At 39.7% G+C, this 27,683-nt stretch overlaps 1 protein-coding gene across 2 annotated transcripts; it reads right to left on the reverse strand.

Annotated features, from left to right (window-relative positions):
- Positions 1 to 6,690: 6,690 nt before the first annotated feature.
- On the reverse strand, positions 6,691 to 27,319 carry cgna (cingulin a). 2 transcript variants are annotated; one of them, XM_008431701.1, is made up of 20 exons: positions 27,119 to 27,319; positions 17,331 to 18,233; positions 17,122 to 17,219; positions 16,966 to 17,035; positions 16,754 to 16,849; positions 15,264 to 15,385; positions 14,969 to 15,080; positions 14,666 to 14,878; positions 13,583 to 13,731; positions 12,758 to 12,878; positions 11,776 to 11,988; positions 11,456 to 11,677; positions 11,121 to 11,369; positions 10,843 to 11,013; positions 10,296 to 10,457; positions 10,004 to 10,177; positions 9,687 to 9,805; positions 9,429 to 9,537; positions 9,186 to 9,349; positions 6,691 to 8,748 (listed from the first exon to the last, which is right to left on the reverse strand). In XM_008431701.1, exons 2-20 carry the CDS (start codon positions 18,228 to 18,230, stop codon positions 8,610 to 8,612), a joined length of 3,603 nt encoding a protein of 1,200 aa, XP_008429923.1. In that variant the 5' UTR covers positions 18,231 to 18,233; positions 27,119 to 27,319; the 3' UTR covers positions 6,691 to 8,609. The 2 variants fall into 2 exon arrangements, with proteins under 2 accessions (XP_008429923.1, XP_008429924.1); XM_008431702.1 differs by having other exon boundaries at positions 17,331 to 18,231; positions 27,116 to 27,319.
- Positions 27,320 to 27,683: the final 364 nt, after the last annotated feature.

A 27,683-nucleotide genomic window follows, 5' to 3' on the forward strand; every position in this document is an offset into this window, starting at 1 on the left:
AGCTCAGATGAGCTCGACCTGCAGGTTGGCTGGACTCAGCGGCCGTGGAGACGAGGTGAGGAGCTCAGAGTAGAGTCACCGCTCCTCTGAATAGAAACATGTCTCCTGCTCTAGTAAGGCGACATCCTGTCAGGTTTGATATACTTGCTTGGCTTTTCAAATCCTTTAATGTTTTTCTCCTTATGAAGTCATTCTTTCACTGAAATGCGTGTAAGCTTTGACTATTAGCCTTCAAGTTTTCAGCTGTTACCTGAAGGTTTTGGGTCGTGTTTACAACTTCATTCACCTTGACGAAAACTTAATTTATATTTGAAGAAATGTAATCCAAGTGCATAATGCTGCCACCACCGTATTGCGCTGTGGGTTTGGTGTTCTTTCCATGACGTGCTTTGGTGATTTTGGTGCCAAATACAACTATGGCAGCAAACACATTATCTGGAAAGATTTTCCCAGACTCGTTTTCTTTTGAAGAAAAGGCAGCCATTGTCCAAAAATATGATGAATACAGTCAGATTTCGTTTACTGAATGTGGCTAAAATAAATAATATGCATCCTCATTATGCCAATTTGTCAGATTAAACATGCTTTTTGAAAACAACAGCATTTACGCCTTTAATAAAAATGTTTTCTTTTTTTTTTTGGTCTGACGTAAGATTCAAACCTTAAAAGCTGTGTTTTTGTTAGATTGAGGTGGAAAATCCACATAGTTAACAAAAGTAAAGGCTTCAAGACATCAGTCTGTGTGTAACCAATCTAAAAAACATAATTCACAAAATGGGCCAGTATAAATACACTGTATGTACAGGAATGACCTGAATCAAAAGGTGTTTTAATAGTGTAAGGGTGTGCACTCTTATGCAACAGGCACCTCGTTATGTTTCACATTTTCCACTCTACTGCCGTTTGTTTGTGTTATTTCAGTCGTACAAGCTAGATGTCACACATTTGTGGGAAAAGTTTAAAGTCAAAATTCTTCACATCACAAAATTCTGTCTTTTTAATGCTGGTGTGATGTGAGCGAACGTTTACGTCACATGTTAAGTGGAGATTAAATACAGATTAGAGTTACAAAACTTTGAGTTGAAATGCCGAGGTGGATACCTCACCTGGATTATGAAAGGTTAGAATCACTACTTCAGAAGCTAGAGAGTTATGTGAATGAACACTTTAAATGTGAAATTGGCGGTGTGGGAGTGGGTTTAAACTGTTTCCATGAGTCAGTGGGCCACGACAGTAATGAAATTTCAAAGAAAAAAATAATTATGACAGATGCTTTAACTGATGTCATTTGTTCTTTGTCAGAAAGGTGAGTCTGGTGAAAAACAAATCGTTTCCCCGTCATTTTCACTCCTTTTTCATCACCAGGGCTTGGCTGCTTTTCAAATTATGACCTCTGTGTTTTTTCAGTGAACTCAGAAAATCCCTGTTTCCTCTGTTATATAACAGGACTAAAGTAAGCCTGGCTGCTACAGTTTGTTAACTTTTCCACCAAAACATTGCTTCACCTGTTCTCAGTCTGTTTTCGTCACTACCTCGGCCTACATGTCGTCTGTAAGATCGGTATTTATAGCACTGACGTGTTGGAATGATGACAGAGTTGATCTCCACTCCTCAGGTCTAAGAGTTTCTCAAAGGGCAGGTGGCAACACGCCGTTTTGTCCAGGCCTGAAAGACTTGTGCTTCTTTTACGTGGAAGCCTTGGAGGCAGGTGGAAACACTTCACACTTAGATGACAAAGGCAGACATTTGTAAGAGCAAACCCACAACAGTTTCAAAACTGGACACACGCCCAGTTCTTGACCAATCAGCACTCAGGTACGACAGTTGTGTCTCGAAAGCTGCAATATGGAAACCCAGTCCTGCCCATAGAAAGTATGTACCAGTTTATAGCCTATAGTCTTACAAAACAGGTCATGCACACAACATGTTGATGGCGTGCAGGTTTGGCCACTCCAGCGTAGTGAGAGCTGGATCTAGTCTCATAGTAAACACTGAAGGTGTGACTTTAAATTATCATTGAACAAAACCTTTGAAGGTCAGCTCCTCCTAAGCAGAACCATAAAGGGTTTCTCTTGTGTCTCTTTTGAACATCAATCACACAATAAAACAACGGGCTACGAAAGTACACTAACTTTGTTCATTTTCAATGAGCAGATGCAGTGATAAACTAAACACAAACAGTCCAAAAGAGACAGTTCTGTGAACCAAGACAGGATGTAAACACTTCTGTAACCCGAGTAGAAGCTGGGAGCTGAAGCTTCAGGGTGCCGACTTTTCATCGCTTTTCAAACAAATTCCTCACCTGATGGAAATGTTTTGTGTTTAAGAATAAGAGCGCAAACTTCAAAAAGATCATTCTGATGTTACACTGCGTTATGTCAACATTTGTTACATAAAATCACATCTGGTGTCACAGAAACATCTTACAGTGGTGAAAAACAAAAACAAAAAAATCCTCTGAAGGTGTTTTCACGCTGACACTGCACATTCCAGACGTGCTTTGGCCCACAGAGCTCCTGACAGCAACGTACGATCCATCTGTCATCTACTGTACCGACTTCTCTCTGCCACAGAACCCCTCTAATATCTGGACTAAAAGTCTCTGAGGCAAACTATATGCCTCAGAGAATCGGTAGCTTGTTTATGTTGATTGGTATCAGACGCAGTGGCAGCTTAAGCATGGTCTATAAATATTCAACGGGGTTGAGATCATTTAAGTTTGTTTAATTCTGTTTTATCTGCTTTTATGAGCATTTTGGGATCATTATCCTGCTGGAAGATTGAGTTTAACAATGATTTAGGAATAACTCTAGAGCGCATGTGTCAAACTCAAGGCACGGGGGCCAAATCTGGCCCACCGTAGCTTTTTATGTGACCCTTTAGACTCCAAATTACCTTCCAGATTTTCACAAAACTCCAAAACTCACACAAAATCAACAAATTTCAGTTTAAGTGACTGTTGCCTCAGCCTTACTTGATAAGTTGTAGTCCGTAATTGATTCGGCGAGTAATAGAAAGTCATATTTAACATCATACAATAGCGCATATATTGTAAAAAATGTCTTACAAACATTTCTAAATTGGCACCACAAAATCTGTAATTTTGATAAAAAAAAAAAAACAATCACAAAATCCTGGAAGAACATTTATTTATTGATATTTTAACAGTCTAAATGGTTTTGTCACTTCATTCCGGCACAACCGGCCCTTTAAGAACATTCAGATTTTCGATATGGCCCAAAATGAAAATGAGTTTGACGCCTCTGCTCTGGAGCATGACGCTGCCACCACCGTGTTTGACTGTTAATATTGTTTCACAGTCTCACCTTGACTGTATTAAAAATACTCTTAACTTTAGGCAAAAATAGCCACATTATTGTCTGTGAATTTCTTTTCCAGATGTTTTCTTTCTTGTCCAGGGGATTAATTAATAAGATATGCTGAAGGTAAGTTGTGTGGTTGCAAAGGAACAATTAACCTAAAACTGGATTGAAAGTACATTTGAGCCTTAATGTTTTTGAACCAGTTTGGATTGTAGAAAAACAAATTCAAACTTGCAGTCAGTTCTTTTTAGAAATCACTGAAGTCTTTTGGGGCTGTAAAGTTGCTGGGTCAAGAAATAAAACCGTCAGTTAGTCTGAAACATTTCAGCCGAGAGGCAGAGGAAGATGTTTCCCTCTGTGAAGAAAGAAAAAAGTAAATCCTGTTTTTGAGTCCATGTCTCTGGGTCCCTTATATGTAAACACGGTCTGGAAAATTACCCACTTAGAAACGTATAATACATTCCTTGTTTACACACTCTCAGCAAACACAATCTTTTGTATACTTGGTTAAAAATATTAGTTAATATGTTCTCACCAATATTTAGAACTCAGACAACAAAGAAAATTGAGGTTTTCAGGGAACTATTCACTGACATTGGTATGTATGATCTGTCTTCCTGCCCTGCATGATGAACAATAACAGTTTTGCAACAATAGATAAGACAAAAACAACCCCAACATTGTGACATTTGTTGCTTCTGCAGCAATGCCAGTCTGAGTCTGGATTTTACAGCTCTCTGTAAAGCTATTATTTAGTTACAATTCAAATATTTTTGTCCCACTATCTTGTAGCTTCTGTAAACCCAATCTCCCACTGGTTGCTCAGAAATATTTCTCATCTGCTTTTGGATAAGGAAGTCATGCCATGCCGTTATTGTCCGTAAAATACCTTCAAAGCATTCAGTCGTGTTCGAGTCACGCAACATTCCTGGGAACTTCATAGTTTTCAGGTTTATTTACCGGCAATTTTATTTGTGATGCCTTCAAGCAGGACTATTCAAGCGTGCCATATCTTCAGGTTACTTCTTTATCTGCAGCTTTAGCTTGTATCACAGAGCAAGTTTTCCCACATCACTGCTGTTCACGTTCTGCCAGTTTAAAAAAAAAAAAAGGTTTGTTTTTCTCCACCGGGGAGTCGTCATTTTACTGTCTCACCTCGTCAGGAGAAGAAGGTTGCATTGACAAAGATGTTGTTGTTGCCATGATGAAACCATAACAATTCAGCAGCTTTTAATGTCAAGACAGAAAAATAACCTAGAGAGAGCTCACACATCACAGATGTTTATTATATACAATAGGATGCCTGCAGAGATTTTCCTCCTTGCTGTGATATCATCTCGTCATCATTCCTACTGTTTTTGCCCCTTTAGTTATTGCAGACTTCATACACATCTGCCTCAACTGGAGTGTATTTTCTCCTGTTTTCCACTTCAAAGGTAAAAAGGTAAAGGTAATTTTGTTTATATAGCACATTTTCAGCAACAAGGCAATACAAAGTGTTTTACAGGATTTAAAAAGGAAAATTAAAAGGTCTTTTAGAGAACTGGCTGTGAGAAAAGGGCCTCGGCCTCAAATCATATTTATACCCTATGGAAGTCATTAATAATAACAAAATGTGTGCATGCGCTTAACCATCTTCAAAATGTAAAGTAGTTACGACTACTGAAATGCATCAGTATTAAATTTATCAGGGTTGGCTTGAGAATGTCTAGTTTCAATCTCACTTCCCCGAACAGTCTGAGTTTTTATAACATTTGTTTCTTTTTTTTGTTCAGTAAATGATGGGACTAACTTCCAGTAAGTTATTTTAGGAGAACTGCTGACGGTCTGAATAAAACTCAAACCGTGTAATTTGGGCTTAAAACTTATTACATTTTTTAAAATTCTTTTACAATCTGTATCCTCGTGAAGACATGCTTATGTTCACATGGTAATTTCTGAATATCCCTTTTAAAACTCTTCCATAAAAGGATAATAACCTCTATTAACTAAACATTCAATGGGGCCGATACCTGAACTCCCTCACTCCCATAGGGTATAGGACGTAGGTTTATTGCTCATTGAGACTCATTTAATTGTGTGAATTTGAATCTTATTGACAAATGAATGTTCCTGTTTGCAGCCCAACAGTCATTTAAGGCCATGAACGTCGTTGCTCAAAACAACGAGAACGAAAAATGCTGTCAGAACACAAACATGCTCCGTTTCATTATCCATGTCCTCTGAAGAGAGCAGATCTCTTTCCAGTGTCAGCATGCTTCACTTTAATCCCCTAAAAGCTTATCGTTTCCTTTTTGTTTTTATCACATGATAAGTTGCTGCAGTGTTTTTTGGCTTTTGCACAAAGCAATGTGACAAACCGTTTCTTCTGAAGTAGTCCTGACACATCTTTTGTTGACAGTCTGACTACAATCTCTTCCGCAGAAGTCATCCATCTTCCTGAGAAATGTGCTGAAACATGACGGTAAACCTTTCAAAGGTCACTCGTATCGTAGCTGGCAGAGAGTTATTGTTTGAAATAATAATACAAAAAAGAGGTCTGAGCGTGTGTGTGCGCTCTGAAACAAAAGAGAATGTGTTAATTTAACATATTTATTGTAGCTAAATTAACAGATAACAGAAAACTAAAATATCTATTTTGTTAAGTACAGTAAGTAAATTACAGTACAAATCAGAATTGTTTCATTCTTTTGCACAGAACAAATTGTTAAGTACCATTTTCCACATAAACCGAAAATACACACATAAACGTTGCATTTTATTTATCTGAAGCCAATCACTTAAAGTGTAAACAAAAAAAAACAAAAAAAACAATACACAAACATTGAATTTTTTTTTTCAGAATTGAAAGGCATTGTAATAAATTGACAGTAAATACAAGTTTCACTGACTTAATACAAAGAAATGCATAGTAATTAGGCCGTCTTTATAAATACCTGGCAGAAGAATGTTTTGGCCTTTATTTTCTATTGCAAGAGAAAAAAAAATACTTTAATTAGATTTGAATCCAATGAAAGTGATTTCCAACAACAGTGCCTCACTTTGAGCTGCAAACCGACTCAAGGTCGGCAAACAAAGACGCACCAGGTTGGTTCAACCTAAACGACTGCAGGGCAATTCTTACACATTTACACGATTATACAACAGTACAATATAACACCAAGCAGTACTTCTTGTTTCTCCACAAAATTCTGGTAGAGATTAGATTATCAGTATTTTGTGCAGATTAAGATGGAAATGTGGAGTAAATTCTTATTCCTAACTATCCTAAAAATAATAGGCTTTTTTTTTTTTGTTTTACTGAAAAGCATTTATACAAACAACATGTTACTCGTCTCAGTGAACAAAATGCAGCAGCTCATTCAAATGTGATTTTATAAATTTATTATATTCGATTAGGTTAATAGGAAAGAAGTGTACATAAACTCCTCTGCTGTGGAATAGTGCGTCACAATCACAAGTATTACAGTATTAATCCCTTCAAAGTAAAACGATGATGGACTCTGACTGGTACCACCTCGTTTATGACGCCGAGCTAACTACTCGTGAAGAAACGCTGAGAAAACAAAAAAGGCAAGGTGTAGTTACAGGGATCAGCAAACTCAGGTTTTACAAAAAAATTACGATTTTAAAACGGCATCAATTCCCGATCGTGCCGTTCCTGTGGTGTAAAGCCTCTGCTGCGTGCAGCTGGTCAGCTGGCTGAAGGAAGGTCGGCTTTCTTTCACTTACAAAGAACATTTGTTTGGCTGTCAAAAGGGAAGTGGAAGCTGAGGGACAGTCCACAGGCACTGCCGTTATAGAGACAGTTTTAAAACTCTTTTACAAGTGTCATTTCTGCAAAGCAGCTGACTTGACTGGCCGGCTCATAAAGGTGTGTTATAATCAGTCTTTCTTTATAAAGAGCAGAACAGCAAAAAAAAAAGAAAAAGTGATAAAAAAAAAAAGACTCAAATTTCTGGGGGTTTTTTGGCCCAGAGTTTTAGGACATTGTGGACATTTGAGAACAAATAATGAAACAAAAGCCTTTATAGTGTGTTACAGGCCCACTTCACTGCCTTTCTAGGCATCTTAACTACAATAAATCCACTTGTAAAAAAGGAGTGAAGTAAGCTACATTAAATGCAGATTATCTAAACGCGATGCAAGTGAGCTTTGGCCCCTTTATTCTGCTTGTTAAAAAAATATATATATTTGTTTATCACTTTGTTTTGAGACCAAGACTAAAAAATAAAAGTCCAGCTCAATCTGATCCTAAAAAGTTGCTTTTTATGGATCCTGAAGGCATTCAATCAACAAATTAAACACCGAGACTCACAGACAAAACTGTAAACCCAAAATGTGATGTGAAAAATCAAAGATGGAGGACATAATACAAATTTGAATCAATGAAAAATCAACTGGCTACACCGTTAGAAAATAGAAAAAGGATAAAAGTCTGGAAAACTAAGCATTTTTTGCACTCAAAAAACACATAAAAACTATTCATTTAATGGGCCTTTATTCCATACTTTCTGTTCAAGTTTTTTCCACCAAACTCAAAATAATAAACTAATAATCAACAGTAAAAAGTCACATTTGGTCCTTTTCTGCTTTATTATATTATATTGTTCTGTTCAAATAATCAAATAATCTGTTGTGGTTTTTCTTGGTGTTCACAGCACAGGAATCTCATAACTTCATCATGGATAATGATCTCTGCAGCTGCAGAAAGCTGTGAAGCTTCTGACGAACAATCTCTACGGTCTGATGGTTTGCCTCTTTTTCAAATATAAACTAAAAGCTTACGGCTGTTTGATCCACTGCTGCTGTGGTTACGTCTATATAATTTAGCCAGATTTGATCTGAAGACATCTGCACGGGAAACTGTTACAGAAAATAACTTTTTAGTGGTAGTAAAGAAAGAAAGAAAAAAAAAAAAAACAGAGCTGAGCTTCTCAAAGTGAAGCAGTTCTGAAATGATCAGACTCTGAATTTGTTCCAAAAGGTGCAGTAAAGTCTGTTTCGGCAGTACCTTGAGTTGGGTCATGTATTGTGTGCATGAGAAGGAGGGGGAAGTTCCTTTAAATGGTGGGGATGTGGTGTTTCCTTACATTCATGCTGGTGTGGAAAAATCAGTCCCCATGTTCAGCTCTACAATGAGTCGTTAAGCTCCTTGCCGCTCGCCCTCATTGTCTGCTGTGTTTACCGTTCCCCTTTAGCTTTTCCCCCAGTCTACACAAGCCTCCTTTTTAGTTATAGTTCTCAGCAGAACCTCTTGATCTGTTCTAACCCAGAAGTTGATCCTCAGCAGGAGCTGGTCTGGAGGTTGCTCTCGGTGAGGAACGAGGTGATGGTGGACGGGTCGTACAGGCTGTCGTCGTCGTCGTCTGAGCTGAGGGCGGACGAATCCAAAGCCGGCCTCATCGATGCTTGAGTTTTCCTCCTGTCAGACACAGACAGCAATGGGTCATTTTTAAATGTTCGGCTTAAAACATTATGAAGGGTTCTTTTACTTGGTCTACACAGACAGTCAACGCATTCTGGAGAGCAGAGCGCCATCCGCTGGCTGGTTAAAGTAACAACGTGTCACTCCGTTTTTTTGCCAGCATGTTTGTGAAGTAATCTTGCCTGTAGTAAATGAGTAATGTACAACTTCAGCCTAATAAAGTAAATAGGGCATTCCAGGGAGGTTGTGCAAGCCTCCGTGTACGCGTCACAGCCGACCGATCTGATTGGTGTCATTTTTACGAGCGGTTTTATTCGTCTCGTGATGTAAAGAGAAGGAGGAGACTCTGTTCTTCTGCTAGTGACTCAGAAAAACAGCTATGATGATCTCAGCTGCACAAAGTGTGTAACAAACCCAAAAAAGAAAAAACTCACTTGAGCTCTGCTTCCAGAGCGGTGACTCTGGCCTGCAGAGCGTCCTTCAGTTCCGTTTGCTCCTCCATGTCTCTCTGGGCTTTCCTCCTCAGAGTCTCGATCCTCTCCAGCTCCGTCTCTCCCTCGTCCACCTGCCGCTTCAGCGCCTTCACCCTCAGGGTGAGCTGCAACACGCGTCAAGTCTTAAATCTGCTGCAGGGTGTTCCGGCGTGTCAAACACCGATTTCATCACCGTGATTATACCTGATCTCTCTGTTCGGTGTGCGTCTGTCTCTCCTCGTCCAGCGTCATGTTGAGCTCTTTTAGCTTCCTCTCCAGTCGACGTTGTGACGACAAAATGGTGTTCTTCTCTCTTTATTATAGAGAAAAAAATTTAAATAAAAGCTAACCAACTTCTCACACTTGCCATTCTCTTGGATTAGTGTCTGTTGCTAAAAAAATTTTAATCTTACTTTTTTTACACAAGAATAAGGCACGTTTTTCTCTGCATGTTGCGCTCACCTCTCCTCGGCTCGCAGACGGTCCTCCAGCTCCTGGATCTTGTTCTCCAGCTGGGAAACTCCCGCTGACGAGCGCGACTGACCCTCCATCTCAGCCACGCGGTTCCTCAGCTCCTTCAGCTGCCGACACACAAAAATCACACGCATTTTACTTCCTGCTTTCTTTCTTGCTTATTTGAATTGGGACAAGTGTTAAGAATAAACAAATACTGAACACTACAACCTTTACGACCTAACAAATGTGAAAATGTTCCAAGGGGCATGACTGCCGTTTCACTGTACTGTATTACTCCTCATTGCTAAAGCAGGTGGACGTACGTGTCTCTCCATGGCGTTCTTGTCCAGCTCCAGGTCCTGTTTGGAGGATCTCTCCTGCATGAGCTCAGAGCGGAGCTGGTCGATCTGGTCTCTGCTCCTGGACACTCGGTCCGTCAGCATCTCCACGGAGCTTTTCTCCTCCTCCAGCTCCAACTCCACACGCTTCAGCTTGTCCTGGTGGAAGGAAGAAGATGTCAGCAAGCTCTCTATGAAACGTTGTCACCCAACACCACATTTGTGCCCAGTTTCTGTATTATTGTTCTAGAACAGACACTAAAAGTGAGCGTCGTACCTCCAGGATGCGAATCTCGCGCGTTTTCTCATTAAGGCTGTTTTTGCTGGCCTCTACCTCTCCCTCTAGGTGGCGCAGTCTGTTGGTGAGGAGCTCCTTGTCCAGCTGGTGGTTGTCCCTCTCTTCGCACGAAAGTTGAAGCTCCTTCTTTTGTCGCAACATCTAGTTAAACAGATAAAATACCCATGTGTTATACTGTGTTGTCTTATGAATTAGTTACTGCATAAATTCATTTTTTTTAGAAATGCAGCTTAAAAAGTGCAACTCATAGATTCATTCCAAGTGCCACACTGCTTTTTTTCTTCCACTCAACTGTCCAGGAATATGCATACCAATGATGAGCTTGATCCCTGGAACACCACCACTCTGTACAATGAATCTTTATGACGCGTTTTATTTTTTTTAAACTAAATTATTGAAATAACTTCATATTTAAATGGTATTCTAAATTGCACAAAGGTTACTGTATGTCAGCCATTCATCCCCAACAAAAAAAAATTGATCCTTAAAACATTTATAAGTGAAAACAATTTGAACAGCTTCATACTTCTTCCTCCAGTCGCCTTAAGCTTTGTTGGTTTCGTTCCAGCTCGGATTTTGTGTCGTTTCCATGACGGTGTGCCTCGTGCACCTCCTTTCGTGTTCGCTCTCTCTGCTCCTCCAGCTGACCCTTCAGAGCCTGGATCTCTTCTTTTGAGGTCACATTCAGAGACTCGTACTGAGAGAGACAGAGAAAAGTGTGAGAAATGCATATAAATGGACTGAACTTATTGAACCATTTCCTTCTAAGAAGCGAGGATGAACTGTGAAATCAGTCTCTCGTACTTCTTTGTTGAGTTTCTCCATGGCTTTCTCCTGCTGCCGTTTGCTGTCCTCCAGCTGGGTGATTGTCTGCTTGAGCATCTCTCTGTCCCTCTCCGTGTCCTCCAGACGCAGGCCGAGTTCACGGTGTTCCTGGCTCAGTCTGGAAGCTTTTCTCTTCCCCTCATCCAGCTCGGATCGGAGGCTCCTGACCTCGGAGTGCAGGGCGAGCTCCGCCTCAGAGCTCTCGGTCGCGTTGCTCTGAAGCTGAGCCTGAGTACATCACAGAGCAGATCAGTTATTCTTCTATGTCTGATGGTTTTAGAGCGTCTCTGAGTAGGATAATGTTTCAGCTTCACCTCTAATCGTGAGAGTTTCTCTTTGAGCCGGGTCTTAGCCGCCTCCTGATCCTTCTGAGCGTCTTGGAGGGAGTTAAAGTCCATCTGAGCTTTACTCAAACCCATTCTAGCAGTTTCCAGTTCTTCCTCGGTTGCAGAGAGTTTCGCTTTAAGCTGGCTGGCTTCTCTTTGAGCATCACTGAGCTTCTGCTCCAGCTCCGAGATGGTTGCTGGGCTCGGGAGCTATTTGGAGGAGGACAAAAAAAAAAAAAGAGAATAAGTTGTTTTCCAGGTGCAAAGCTTAATATCTTAGTATAATTTTTCGATGAGAGTGAACTGACCTGTTTATTTTTCTCTTGTGCCTTTACACAGTCATCTTTGGCCCTCTGTAACTGGTCCTTCAGCCTGTCGATCTCATACTTTAGCTCTGCCTCCTGGTTCTGGTGAGACTTTTTCAGGGAAATGGTTTCCAGGACCTTCTTGTCGTACTCAGTCCTCTGCTTCTCCAGATCTAACCTGGTCTTGTGCAGATCAGCGCTGCACCGCTGGAGCTCCTGCACACATTTAGTTTATACAATCTGATGATTACACTTCCTGTACAGGTCATTACGCTGTAGGTCAGAAGTTTACATATACCAAACATTGGCAGGAGTGTCAGATTAATTCAGTGTTTTTAATGATGCATTTGAACTTTTCTTTTAGGGTGGAATGATAATACAACCAACAGCAAAGAGTGTTTAAGAAGAAAGAATGAAGAACTTTGAATCTAATGTGGAGTTGGAGTTCTCCGTTTCGTTTAGGCCCATTTTAAAATTTAAAATGCAAAAATTCACTATGAATTTACAAGAGGCATTTCTAAACTTCTAATGCTTTAAATGTGGAATCTGTAAAAATAGAGACTGTAGTGATGAAAGCAAAAAAGGACAAAAGAAAAGACAAGTACAAGGGAAAGTGGGACACAAGAGCGGAAGGTAAGACTTTTATAGAAACATCTGAAGGAAGGAAAAACAAAAGAACAAAGCGAGGGAAGAAAGACCTGAGAAAAGAACGACAAGGCAAGGAAGGAAGTGATGGAGGAAGGATGAAAAGACGGAAAGAAGACAGTCAAGAAAGAAGCTAGGTAAATAAGGAGACAACAAAGGGAGAAAAGAAGGGAAGGAAGAAATCAAACAACATAGTTTTCAAGTTTTCCAGACTTCATAAGGACCCTGCTTTAAAATTGGGCCTTGTTTGGATCCCGTTTTATAAAATTGAAAATTTTAAACTGAAAAAGCTCTAAGAGCTCCCAGGAGCCCTGGAGTAATGCCAGTAAACATACTGCACCTGGTTGAGAGCCTCTGACTGGCTGGAGTCTGCTGTCTGCTGCTTCACTGCGCTCATTCTCTCCTGCAGCTCCTTCAACTCATCCTCAGATTCCTCTTTCTCCAGACGGATTTGCAGAAGCCTGAAAAATGTTCAAAAGCAACCAATCACAAAACATCGCACCGTGTACTGTTATTTTAAGAACCGTTTAATCACCTCATCAGAAGCTGCTGGATTGAATGGGTGAAAATCATGAATTCGATTCGGTTTAGTTAATGAGCAAATAAATGCTGCAGCTCGAGTTATCACATCAAAGAGATGTATTCACAGGAACACATTATGTTTTCACTAAACGCAGACTATCCACACCACTCCTGTGTTTTAATGTCTCTGCTAACATAGGAGGTCACAGATTTTAATAAATAACTTCAGGAAATAATCATAACCCCACTTGTCCTAAAATAATAATGATCTTTAATTTGTATTTGGTCATCACGGACCCTATGGTTAAGCTAAAGCATCATGAATGAATGACGCTGTGTGTGGATAGTCTTAACACAATGGTGAGAAAGCTGTTAGCACAGTTAGCCAAATCTAAACTTCCACATGTCAACACATAAACGCTGTGAAATACGTGACCCTCACTGTGTTTCAGGGTTGCTGGGCGGCTCTCTGACAAAGACAGGAAGAAGCAGTGACCAGGAAGAATGAGAGAGGGGAAAAAAGAAAAAAAAAAGAAACACATTAGTAGAAACGAAAGTGAAAAAAAGCATGGAAAACCCATGTGCAGGTGAAGAGTCCCGAGGAGAAACTTTGCGAACCATCTGAGCTCTTGGCTTAACTCACTCTTGTTTGGTGCTTCGAAGCTCGTCTCTGGTGGAGTGAAACTGCTCCATCCAGTGGTTGCTCTCGTCTCTGCAGTCCTCCAGCTGCTGCTGCAAGGTGCGGACGGACGAGTTCACGCGCAGCCGCTCGGCCTCGATCCCTGCGTGAGACTTTGGCAGAGGGCAGAAGAAGAAAGAACAGATTGAATGTGATGCTCCACATATATTTCTGTTTAAACTCAGATTACATGCAACCAAACAAGCCACTTTTTGAGCCATATCAAATAACGTCAGTAATGACATGGGCCAATATAGTTAAGTGAGTCCTTGGCCTTAACGATAGTCAAGCTCAGTCTAGTTTAATATGTTACACCACTCAGATGCAAAAAACATAAATATAAATGTATGTCACGTCAATCACTTTTTCAAGCTCAAATTATTTGATGATTTAATACATGTTCTTAAATACTTAGACCACAGTCAGGTAGCTGTTATCTCCATCCTTCATCAACCTTAATTAAAATCTAATAAAGTTGCTGTCAAATGGACTCCTGGCTCTAGACTATCCTTACATGTTTTAGCTAAAAATTACATTTGCTGAGAGGTTAAAGAACAGTTATACTTTGTAGGACAAACGTCTAGACGTGTTCTTTGGTCTTCATCAAGCCGTTTGTTCACCAATGTTCTCTAACAAACCTCTGAGGTTTGAGAATACAAATTAAGTAACTTTTAGACACAATTTGTTACAGGGTATATTTATGTGCATCACAATAAAGCGGGGACACACTTTTCCCCGCTTTATTGGGGAAAAGCAAATTTGCTTTGCCAGCAAATTTGCTTTGCTGGCAAAGCAAATTTCAAAACCATGTAAAACTTTCCTTCCACTGAAAAACGATGTCCTACTTTCTCCCCCTAATAAAGTCCAAATAAAATCCACTCAAGTTTTGCATTTTATCAGGACAAAATGTGGGAATCTTCCAGGTTGTGCCTACACACTATTATTGACCTCAATACCCCTGTGGTCATTCAGCTAGCTTGTCGCCACTCAGGGTTGCTCTCAACATTTTGGCTCCGTGTCTAAGTGGCTGCGGTGCGCTCAGCACACCTGGGACACCTGCTCCATGCTGCTGCGCAGCTTCTCCATGTCAGCGCTGTACTGCTCTCGCAGCGCCTCGATCTCTCGGTCGTGTGATGCCACCTCTTCCTTCAGAGCGCCTTTCAGAGCGGTGAGCTCCCTCTCTCGTTGTCTGAGTGTCTCCTCCAGCTTGTGCTTCAGCTGGGAGAGCTCCATCAGCTGTGCTTGACTAGACATCAGGTCCTATAAACAGTAAGGCTACAGTGAGTACAGACAGGGGTTTTTAGTAAATGTGTCTTTTCACAAGAATCCCCCTGAAGGACAACGTTGTACCGTCTTGCTGCCGTTTTCTCTTCGTAGCTCATCTTGAAGCTCCGCCAGGTGGTCCTCCATCTCTCTCACCCGACTTTCTGCTTTCTCTCTGTCCATGCGCAGATGAGTCAGCCTGCAACAAAAACAAAGTCCCACTTATATTCTTTCAATAGAAAAAACAGACTGTTTTGTATGTGGTGCAAATAAGCAACAATAACTCCTTGTTTCATTAAACTGTGTTGAGTCATGACCCAACCAGTGGCATTAAGCCCTCATGTGAGTATGCGTGTGTGTGTGTGTGATTCTGTATCCTCACTCTGATTGTGTTTCGCTTAGCTCCTTCTTCTTCCGGTCCAGAAGCTCCTGGAGCTGCAGATTTTCATCCAGACACGACTCGAGCTCGGCTTTCAGAGCGGGGTCAGAATTGCTGGCCGAGTCCTGCACACAAGCAGACGCGATAAATAAATAAGAGCGCTGAAACACGAGGCGTCAGGCGGTGCTGGCTGAATAAACAACTGGCTTTTAGGAAACGCTTCGGCAGGTTTGCTTTTACCCAATAATCAATATGCAGAAGAGCTCAAGTTATTAAGAGCTATTTGAACTTAGGATTTCTAAGCTACTTTAAACCAATGTATAATGAGTCATTATTGAAGATGGATTTTTTTTTGTGAGTATTTGTGTACATCTCTGACAAAGCCTGAAAGGCTTTAAGGATTAATCTAAGGATTAATCTGAAACACCCTCCCACAGAAACCCCATTAGCCCTTCTGGTTAGATTAGTTAAACAGCTGAAGAACACTGGAAACTCTTTCCTCTTCTTAGGCAAGCTAAACAATAGGCGAACCCGCTTCTCATGACCAGGCAGCTTAAAATGAGTGTTGGACTGGAAGTGAGCCATATTATTAGAGCCAAGTTGCTCTATGAATGCCAAGCCCTTGATGAAAAACTCTTTATATAATCCAAAATGCAAAAACTACTGGAAATCCTCATAAAGTCCAGCACGCATTTAAGGAACCATAAAAATCTGATCAGATGTTTACATGTATTCAATTATTTTTCAAGGAAGATAATACAAAGAGCTCAATCTCTCTCTTGTCTGACTGAAACTTTTTCAACAGAGGCCATGCAGCTTGTTCACGTGGACAGCTGGAAAATTCAGTCTCGTCTTAAATGTGGCCTTTTTCTTTAATTCAGCTTCAGCAGCGGCATTTCTTGAAATTCATAACCAATTTCCACTTGTCTGATGGTGGCATTTTAGAGTAGATGGTTGAAAGTTTGTTTGACCCTGAACTCAACTATATGTTGGACATGGGAACTTAAAAGCCAGGTTTTTGCAAGGATACCAAGCAGTATAATAGAACTGAACCGGTTCTGTCAAGAACTGTCGTCAAACATCCTAAATAATGTTTAGACGGATGGATTGCATCCAAATTGCACCAAAATAGGTGCAATTTCTCTGCAACATGTTACATTTCTCCTAGTATAAATATTTACATTTATATGTATGCTTTTCCTGTCAGTTCATATGAGTGGTGTAAAGTAAATCATATATAAATCCTAATAAAAAAATACCTATTGTATGTTGTATTATAGGCCCACCCTAAATACAGAGTATATGAAATACAGAATTAAATTCGTCAAATTAATGAACAACCTAACATGACCGAAACTATACTAAGCTGAGAATATCCCAACTTTGGTCTGGTAGAAAGAAAGTAGGAAGAACCAGGACAAGTCGTACCTTGTGCCTGAAGGTCACAAGAAACCTCCGAAACCTTTTCACATTTTTCTCTCTGTTCCACTTACCCTCCTTTCTTCGCGCAGGGCAGTCTGCAGTTGAGCCACTTTTGTCTCCAACTCCCTTTTTTCTCTTATCCACTCCTCCCGAGGGCTTTCCTTAGGCTGCCCAGAGAAAGAGTAAAGGAGACAGAACTGTAACCATTCTCTGCATTGAACACTAGGAGGGATAATTCCTAAAAAAACCCATAAAAAATATTGTCGTTTCAGGAAGAACAAACCATTATGCTCTGAAAATTCAGAAAAATACTCCTGACTTTGTGTCTGATGACATCATCACTCTCAGAAGAACTAAGGAACGTAAAAAGGGACAAGTTAACTTCAACACTCTGATCAGATCAGTCTAATGTGATCTACAGGTATGTGGAGGTCTGTACCCCTGTCTCAGGATGTTGTACACAGTCCTCATCACCTGGTCCTCCTCAGAACTTATCTCAGCACTCTGAACCTGGTCCAGCAAAAGGTCAGGGGTCACCTTAAGACATAGATCAGAAAACTACCCTTGCAATGTTGCATGCTTTGTTTTGTGTATAGCTCACAGAAAAGCCTGCTGTGATGCCCGGCCAGAACACAGCTGGGTTCTTACCTGCGACTCGGTCCGATCCACGTCTCGGGGCTCCTCTGAGGTCCATTGATTGGCTGAGAGTCCAGCGACTCTGGAGCCCGGAGCCTGGCCGTGTACCATGCCGCTGTGAGCTGAGGATGGGGGTGAGGTGTAAGGTTTGGGGTGGAGGAGAGGAGACGTAGCTCTTGTATGCTGTTGAGTAGGTGCAAGTCCTCTATGTTGGTTTCCAGGTGCTGCACCGTCATACCTGGCAACCGGTCTGTTGACAGGAGTCTGTCTCTGATAGGGGGGAGGCACGTTTGCCTGCTGGCGAGGGTCAGGGTACGAATCATTGTTCCTAACCGATTCCAATGACCTGTTAGAGCCTGTCTGGTGAGAACGATCCCACATAGTGCTTTCTGCAACCCTTCCTCTGTCACTGGTACCCCACACCTCCTCTCTGCCTCTCCTCACTCCAATCCCTCCATCCAAATTCCCATAACTACCAGACTTCCCATCCCCAGGGGGTCTAGATAGCTGAAAATCCTCACTACTGCCGCCTCCATCCGTGTCTAGCAGTGAGCCGTGAGACTGAACCCGGCGGAGCGGTCCCAGCTGGCCTCCCGCTCCCCCAGAAGCGCCCCTCTCTGCTTGAACCTCTGTCTTCTCTTTCCTCCGGGGAAGGCTGCCGTAGCCAGAGGAGTAGTCGGTCCTGAGCTGGACCCCGTACGAGTCTCCCCTCTGTCCATCCTTCAGGACCACGTACGGCTGTCCGGCGATGCCCTGCACCCTGACCGCTACGCCATATTTGGAGGTGCTCTGAGGTTTGGGCCTCTGCTTGGGCAGCCCTTCCCCAGAGTCACCGAGATTGTTGCTGACGCGGACCTGGGCATTGTAGTCCGTCGGTTGCCTTCTGTCCTTCTGCCAGGACCGTGTGCTCATACTACAAAAAAGAAAAGGAAGAAAAATCTGATTTGGTTATAAAAAAAACAACAAACAAACAAAAAAACTTAAGAGGCTGGAAATGGATAAAAAAAATCCTCTATTGACAATAATTTAGCTTGATCGGCCCCCAAACAGATGCTCCGTTTCATCCATTCATACTTCCAACTTTTGTTGTGGGAAAAATCACATTTGAAATGTTTGCAATATTTTTGGAAATCTGAGAGTCTACACCCTAAAAGGGAACACAGAGGTCTTCATAATACTATTTGCTAATACAGGATGCTAAGGACAATTTTCAAATTTCAATTCCAATTACTTTATCGTTAATAATAGAAAAGATCATGTTACATGAACTGCTCTCAGATATCATCTCTAAATAATTAATAACCATTTACTGAAGAAATAATATGAATAAATATTCTGAATTATGTTGTTAATTCAGCCTTAAGAAAGGCTGATTTTCTTAAAGAGAAAATCAGCCTTAGCAGGTCAAAGTTCTAAAAAAATTAAAATAAAACAGATATCAGAAATCTGTGACAGATTTCTGATCAATGCTTCTCCAAATAAAGACATATTTTTTAACTGCTGACTATAAAGCAGAAACATTCGCTTTGCTAAAATTATTTAAGGGCCATCTCCACAAGAGATCTTAACCTGAACTAATGATAAGAAAGTGCATGTTTACTGGTGAACAATAGTGTTTTGTAAACAGTGAGGATGATGTCACACTGTGACATCAGGCCGCAAAAAAATACTGCAGACGACCTTCTACTGCAGGAAAGCACAAAAAGAGGAAACGCAAACCATACGTAGACGAATGGAGGTTGTTGGGTAAAATTCAACAGAGACAAGATTTGTTTTTAGAGGAGCCATCAGTCTATGGAAGACAATGTCTATTTTTAATGCAATTCCAAGTTAAAGAATCCTTGCAATTATGAAAAAGGATGTGAGGAAATCATTTTAGAATTTCAGCCAATCATTTAAAATACATAGTTTAGATAATAAAATGAAACCAGTTTTCTTCCACAGCTAAAACAGAAAGTCAGAAATGAAGCAACATAAACTTAAAGCACTTGACTAGATTTTTTTTGTTTTCTTACATTAAAACAAAATTATACAAATTATGAAAAGAGCTCGTTTTTTTAAGACAACATTTTAACCCGATGAGAAAAGTGATGGAATATCAGACATTTTCAAACTGGTTTACAGCTTTTATTATTATTTAAAGAAATATTCTAAACATGACCCCAACCGTTACAGTTTTAAACCGTCTTTGATTGTACAAAAGATTGGAAACAAGATTTTTGTTCACAGTATCTCATAACATTTTTCCAAACGCACACCAATGTAGTAGTATAGCAGACATCTGAAAAGTGAATTATTTGACTCTTAAAATGAACAGTTCAAGTTGTAAATGAACTGATTCGCAAGCCACATGAATCGTTTAAGCTAAAAGGAAAAAAAAGATCATGACACAATCTTTTTTTTTGAACATTATTTTGCATGAGACTCTCAATGTAGTCCTCCTCTGTTGAAAAGCAGATCCTGCTGACTTCTAGACCGTGATGTCTGGTGGATCTAATGTGGATTTCTAATGTGAAATCCACATTAGATTTCAGCTTTCTGATTTGAATGTTCCAGGGAGATAAAGACAAAATGTTTTTGTTTTTTTACATGGATAGCAAAGTTTGCCATTTGCATAGTTTGTGGCTGAATTAAACACTTTCTGAGAAATTCAGACAGTGTACATCAGATGATATCATCATCATATGATGATGATGATGATGCACATATTTTTCCCAGAAAGGAGAAAAAATGTGCGCACACACCTTAAATAAGCAGGATCATTTAGCAGGATGAATAAGCAAAAATGTTCCAAAGAAACAAAGAACAGAGAAATGATACAAGGTTGGCCAGGAAGGTCAGACTTTTCAAAACTAAAGGAAAAAAAAACAGATACGACAATTAAAGGCCTTTTTTTGTTTCGTAGTTTTTTCTTTGTTTCATAATATATTCATAGTAGAAAAACTACAATTAAAAGCTGTATTGTTTGAAATTTTAATGACAGCATTATTGTGTAAAAGTATGAACATTTTGACAACTTGTCACATTACAATCATATATTTCACTGCATTGAAATACAATTTTATATGAAAGATCAACACAAAGTAGCACATAACTGTGAAGGAGAAGCAGAAAGGTAGATGGTTTTCACATAAGGCCGAACATTTTAGTGAGGTTTTATGGAAGAGTGTCATGTTGAAAGAAATCCATAAGAAGTCCCGTTGACAGTTTGCCACAAGCCCAAATTATTGAAAGATGTTGCTTGAAAAATGAAACTTTGGCCAACATGCAACACTTTATGAGTGTAGGAAGACCAACAACGCACAACACAGTAAAGACACAATCTTCACAGTGACATGCTATTGGCGGCATCATGCTGCAGGGTTGCCTTTCTTTGACAGGGATATGGAAGCTAATCAGAGTTGATGAATGGAGGTAAATATGGACCAATAATGACAAAAAAAACTGTTAAAAGGCTTGAGAATATTTGAGCCTGGGGTGAAGGTTCACATTCCAGTAGGACAGCAACACTAAAAGAGCCAAAGCTACAATAGACTGGTGTAAATCAAATGACATTTATGTGTTAGAATGACCCAGTTAAAGCTTAGACCTAAATTGAATTTAAATTCTGTGGTAAAACTAGAGAACACGCTGCATCCAATCTGGCTGACCTTGAGCTACATCTGATTGAGAAAAATCCTAAAACGCCTCCAAATGAAACCGTTCGGGTTTAAGGAACTCCGAATCCTTATGCGTCCTAGTTTGTTAAAGTCTGTCACATAAAATATGATAGTTTGTGGCTGTAGAGTTCAAGGAGTTCCAATACTTTTTTAAGTTACTGTAACTGGTTTAGTAAAGTAACCAATTTGACAATGGATAAGCTTTATCTTTCAGAAACACGTTTGTCTTTGAGAGGCAGTGATAGACTCCTAGCCAGGTAGACTGAGCTGAAGCCGTGAGCCTCCTACAGACTCTCCACCTCGACATCCTACCACAAAATGGCATGATAAAGTTTTACTTTCACATCGCTGCTTCCCATCTGAATACTTTCAGCCGCTCAAGAACTCAAGAGACAATTTAAGATCCTAGAACTCTCAACTACAAATATAACACTTTGTATAAAATGAACACATATTTACTTCTCCTGGTATAAAGCAGGTACGGATGAGTGGGAGAGATTTACAGACACAGACAGTTTCTGAGCCTTGACTGTCTGTGTGAACTTTGTTCCTGTTGCTCCCTATTAGTCATTAACCTGAAAGCACACACCCAGACACGACGCTCCCTTTGAGAGGAGCAACACAAAAACTTTAGGAAGTTTCTGTGGCTCATATCAGGGTGAACTCCTTTTCCAACACTGAACAGCCAGAAGGCAGACAGGTGCCGTATTTGACTGGCTCAACTCAACACGCTAATAATGCCTGGCAATGCTTTTCAGTTCTACTCACTAAAAGTAGTGAATTAAGCATTCCAAGTATCGTCTCATAATAATGCCCTGTGTTCTGTAACAATACAAGATCCAACGTTGCAAAGCTACGGTTGATAATTGCGACTACGTAACAAAAACACTCCCTCCTAACCTAGCTACCACTCTCCTTCCATCGCACTTCATAACTCAGGGTCTGAGAGACAGAAAGTGGGCAGGGAAAAAGAGAGGGAGGGTGAGCTGAAAGACAAAAAACAGCCAACTTTTCTTCTCTTATCAGCGCTTCGTGCGATAAAATCCAGCCAAGCTGATACAGTGAGTGAGCAACCCTCCCTCCCATTCACACAGAGGGACCGACTGTAAAAGCAAGCATCAAAAACATAACCCTGCCTCGCACTGAAACATCAATTCAACCTCTAAACAAAGGATATCTTGTTCAGGAGACCCTTTGGGGGGTTTCTTTAAGAAAAAAAAAAGCCTTTTTTTTCTTACAAAGAATGCTTTAGTCCACTTCAAGAAAATGTACAAGCTAGCCAAAAGGGAGAGCCCTTGCTTTTTGCGCAATAGCAACAAATGAAAGAGGAAGAACGTGAAGATGGCGCTTGTGCTGTCATTAAAGATGACACAAACAGGTTTCGAGGATATTAGAGTTGCATGGGAATTATCTGTAGGAGGATTCAATTGTCAGGATAGAGCAGTTTGTGCAGTTTTCCCAGCCTCCAAACCGGAGGAAGCGTTGTGTCAAAAGAAATATGTGAAGTCATGCATGAGGTCTGTGACCCAGTGAGATTTACACAGAACCCAGGCATACCTGTTTGACATCGTTTCACACACGTATTATGTAAAAAGTAAAGAATAGCATAGGTTGACGGAAATAGGATCGACTTACAGGAATGTGGAAAATGGTGAACGGTCTTTATTTGTGTAGCGCTTTATAAAGTTCATAGAACTCCAAAGTGCTTCATGCGACATTCAATCAATCACACGCTGATGGTGACAAGCCTGATCAGCAAGTGGGGAATGTGGAGTTGGAGCTGAAGTTGCTGTTACCATCTAAATATTTGATCCATTGTGCCTTTTCCATTAGTTTCACTTTTTATGTGTCAGAGGAAAAATGAAATCCAGTTCATGGGGATGGGGACGGTGCCAGGGCAACTCATCCCATTGTCCGTCTGATGTGGGGCGGAAAACAAGGGCAGCGATTTTGAGAATGCAAAGAACTGCCCCTCTTCAGACCCTTCCCTCTCTGGTCCAATTTCAAAGAGCTGCCTTCAATAACTTCTCTATCCCCAAACTCCACTGTTAAAGTTTTATTTATTTTTAAAAGAAATTTAGGAAACAACTGATCACTGCTTGCTGAATAACCATCAACCCTTCAGTCCAGCTTCTTAGCTTTAAGTATTATGACTAGAAACACCATCAATCATTTCATAAAGCATCTAAACAAAACATGCTGGTTATGGACCAATCAACTGACGGGTAAGTGAAGTCAACTATATTTCCTTGATCGGCTCTGACCACAGACCCGCAGGTCAAATACAACACAAAGGTTTTTTCCCCTGCTCACTGAATGCATCAAAACTGGGAAGGCAAACAATTTTTGGGTCTGTAAATGAATCAAAGAGCAGCATGTTGTTTGATACTCTGTTCTGAGAAAATAAGATTCAGATTAAGCACTTACATTTTGATAAATAAAGATGATCTTTGTGTTTTACTGCCCTTATTATAGAATCTGTAGCATTTTTTCCTTCTGTCAATGTTTCTTACATTCATTTATAGAAATTAATTATTTTTTATGTGTTACAGACAGAATGAAGATTTAACATTTAAAATCTTCTTAAATGTTAAATGGGTTGTTCAGACCTGAAAGAAAAAAATATATTGGCCAATAAAAGGCTGGTTGATGCTTTAATATTTTCATTCATTTTATGTTTTGGCAAGTTTAATGATGTACTTCTCTTTGGTCATTCAAATTTTAAAGCAAGATCACAACAAAAGCAAACATAGCATCACTTAAAAGAAATATTAATTTATGTCCATTCTTGCAGCGATTCCAGGTCTGTTTTGCTGTTACTGAAAAACTTAACTTTAATGCAATAAGATATAAACGTCAAAGTCTGTTTCCATTTCCATTTATCCTCCATCACTGACCGATAACACTAAAGATCCCACAAAACACAGGTATGCGTTTTCAGGTCAGCTTGCTCAGCTCTTACAAGTCATTATCCTGTAGTTATGCTGACATGATCTCTGCCTCTGATCGCTAATTTAATTCTCAGACAGGAAATTGAATTGGAGCCACCCTGCTATTAGGAGGGAAAGGAAAATAGAATAAGGGGAAGACTGTCAACAAGAGGAGAGACCCAGAGTGTCGAATGATGCTGAAACATGCAGTCAAAATATAAATCCTCTGATCCATCATTTTCATTTTTCTCTCACCAGTCTGTCATATTTTTGTGCATGTTAATTGTGCCAAAGTTTATTATCAAGGTGATATGTCAACATCCAACTCAACAAAATTTGGAGCAGAATAAAAATCTATAAACTATCATACTGAAGTGTTAATTTGTACCATGTAAAAGGTCATGGAGGCAAACATATGCGACTGAGCCCACACCAATTTCACTGATTATTTTTTTAATAATCAGAGTAGAATGGGGATTACTCCCGTCTGATCAGGATTTTTTGTTCCGATGCAAAGTTGAGCCATTAAGGATCAGATATTTCACCAACACATATCATCAGTCTGATGCTTCATCGAAGATAACAAAATGAATGCCATGATAATGCTGGTCAACTGAGTAGCTTCAAAAGCACAGTAAATTAACACTCTTAATTCCAACAGCTTTAAACTTAAAAATGCCTTTAATTGTGCTGCATTCACTGGTTTTCTAACAGCAACATATTTAGTCTTAATCCAAGATTTTGTCTGGAAATCTTAAACGCTTTGATCCACCATAAACTAGAATAACAAAGCCACTACAATGTTCTAATTAAAACTAAATATTAATGAACACATGTTTTGTTCTGAATGCTTATGATTTTATGTTGAGAAATTTCTCAATAACTTAAGCTCGTGTTTGCTAAGGCTGAGAAACTGAGAAAATCCTGCAATGTCAATTATATTGGTAAATATTGCAATGGCAATATCGTCTGCAGTACACCTGCTTTCTTCTTTCCTCACTTTCTGCGATTTCATCACTCTGTTACCAGGATTTCGAGAAACGTAGCATCTCTGCAGAGGAATGAGCAAAGCAGGTCACATACCATAAAAAGAGAAAGACAGCCAATACAGTCTTTCATTGTAACGGGTGAAAAACTACCAAAATAAAAGCTAAACCCTATCCAAGTGGTTTTCCTTTTTCTTCTGAGCGAAATATTAATGACTTGAAACGTCAACGACTGGTTAAAAGTAACAGAACTCCCTCTCTGCTCCTAGTGAACAGTTATCCACTTACTGCAGAGGGATATTCTTCTTCTCAATTACACCCTTGACATAAAACCAAACCCTTGTCCTCTCTCCAAACTAGTTACTACTCCTCTTTCACATACACACACACACACACACACACACACACACACACACACACACACACACACACACACACACACACACACACACACACAAATGTCCATTTATTCCTCTTTTCAAGTCCAAAGTAGTTCATTGGCATGACAAAGCCTGACTTCAGTGTCGCCACACAGTACACAAATGACACCATATTAGAAGCACATAAGTATGGCCCTCCCTTCCCTCACATTCCTGACACTTGTGCCTCTGTACCAAGAGGCTGATTTGTGGGATCTTTAAACACACTCAACGGCATCTACGGCTTGTCATGTTAGACCAGTTTGATTTGTGCCAAAGTAGGTGTGGATTAAAAAAAAAATGTGTCAGGATCAAAAGCTTTTTCAGTGAAATGTGTGACACCAATTTGTGAGCCCTTCCCTACATCAGAACTATAATCTTCTGAGATTTATTCCACCATCCTTCTTTTTCTAACCATCTAATTCAATACATTCTAGAGAAAATCTCTTTCAGGTGGTTTTACTGTAGTATTTTTTACTTTCATTTAATAAAATGGGGTTAAAGCTACTTTTAAAAATGGTACACAATGAATTTTTTAAAAAAAATCATCAAAAACATATTAACATTTTTAAAATACTATAAAATAATAAGATCAAACATTAATTACAAAGTAGCCCAATCTGGACTTACCCATCTTGAATGTCTAAATTCAATTCAGATTTGCTTGTATGACCTGTTTTCATTTAATGACACAAAATATAAAAAAAACAGCAGACAGTCCAAGTGCCAGTGGCATTTAACTGTTAAATAAAACCAATATAGAGCTGTGAAGCCACTTGAATTTTGTCACAGATGTTCTTTAGGAAAGAATAAAAATAAGTTGAAAACTTTTGTCTGACAGGATTTTGATTTTATTATTTTAAAGTGTTGTAAAAAATTGGCCAGTGTAAAACTGACTGTATGAAACTGTGTTTTAATCATGTTCTACCATTCAGTGGAACCCTTATACAACAGTTTATTGAATGATATATTGATATAATATATAATGATATATTGTCACATTAATCATTGGCTAAATAAGAATGCAGTGCAGTTTCTCAGTAACTATTTTATCTTTTTATTGCCGTTTCAGAACATATGTAGTTTAGTGTAATTAAAGGCACCTTTAAGCAATTGCAGTTTTTACCATGTCGACCATAAAATGCAGAGCAGAAACATAATCTATTGTTTAAATAGGCAGAAGTGTAGCTGTGTGAACACTTTATTAAACGGCAGTATAACAAAATTACATGCAGCATCAAGAGCCACTTCATTGTTTTTACTCATTTTTAGCACCGTTTATTTCACATTTTATTTGATCATTTCTAGAGTTACCACTTTCTGAAATTCTTAAGACCCCACACTTGTTGAGTTGTGACCCCCAGTGTGTTCCCGACCCTAATTGTTAGAACCGCTGCTCTAAAAGCACAGGTGCGTAGGTTTGTTTTTTTTTTCCCCCATACTCCTCGTGTGTACAAATACAATGAATATTCACACTCCTTACATTTTAAAAACGAACTCTTTTACAATTATACGGTTATAATCACTCTTCCAGCTTTAACGTAACCGTTTAAAGTTGGTTGTTTCACTTCACAGAATTGATAAGTCACCAAAAGGCTAATTCAGTTACTCTTTTCAATAGCTAACAAGTTGAACTTGTAAATAAATAAAAACATAGCATCATTGTATTCTAATGTACTCGTCTAAAAAAGGAACAAAGTACATAAAATCCCTGCTAAAGCGTATAACTGTCGTTAAATCACACTGACTGTCTGGTTGACCCGTCTGGCGCTTCGAGAAGATCCAGTTCCAACCGAAACTTACCTTTTTTTTTTAAAGTCTCTCCTCTGTTTCTCTTCTTATGCTTTGTTTCGTCTCGTCGCCGGAGATTCTTTAAATATCTTTCCAGACATCCATCAAAGTCCACACAAAGGGTGTGTGGAAAAGCAACTCCTTCGCAAACGACCGTAGAAACAAGTTCATTACGTTGCTGCTGGAACTGCAACCTGTTACCTTTTTTCTCGGGAAAAAAACGTGCCGCCCACTCGCATCAAATCGAGTTCTCTGATTGGCCCAATCCTCTGGAATGGGCGGGGTTTGATGTGTTAGCCATCTCTTCATTGGTAAACCCTTACATCAATCATCCAGCTCGTTCTAAACACTTTTTGGACATTTACTTTGAAAGCTTGAAAAATTACCACAAGTGAACTAAAATGGACAATATCTGTTGCAGGATGAACTGCAACATCGATGATTTTCAAGGTGGACGCAATTTAATTATAGAATGACTACTTCTTCAATTTGTCCGCTAGATGGCGCAAATATTCTCATATATGCACCACTGTCCCAATACAGGCTGCTCAGTTGGTAGAGTTGTTGCCTTGCAGCAAGA

This window comes from Poecilia reticulata, linkage group LG16, assembly GCF_000633615.1.
Source record: "Poecilia reticulata strain Guanapo linkage group LG16, Guppy_female_1.0+MT, whole genome shotgun sequence".
NCBI classification, from domain to species: Eukaryota; Metazoa; Chordata; class Actinopteri; order Cyprinodontiformes; family Poeciliidae; genus Poecilia; species Poecilia reticulata.

Bases quoted from the DNA above. Each gene is read 5' to 3' on its own strand.
- cgna (XM_008431701.1), bottom strand. From the start codon at position 18,230: ATGAGCACACGGTCCTGGCAGAAGGACAGAAGGCAACCGACGGACTAC. The intron at 14,879-14,968 runs GTACAACGTTGT...TACTGTTTATAG, and splicing joins GAGAAAACGGCAGCAAGACG to GACCTGATGTCTAGTCAAGC. The intron at 9,806-10,003 runs GTACGTCCACCT...GTGTGTCGGCAG, and splicing joins AGAACGCCATGGAGAGACAC to CTGAAGGAGCTGAGGAACCG.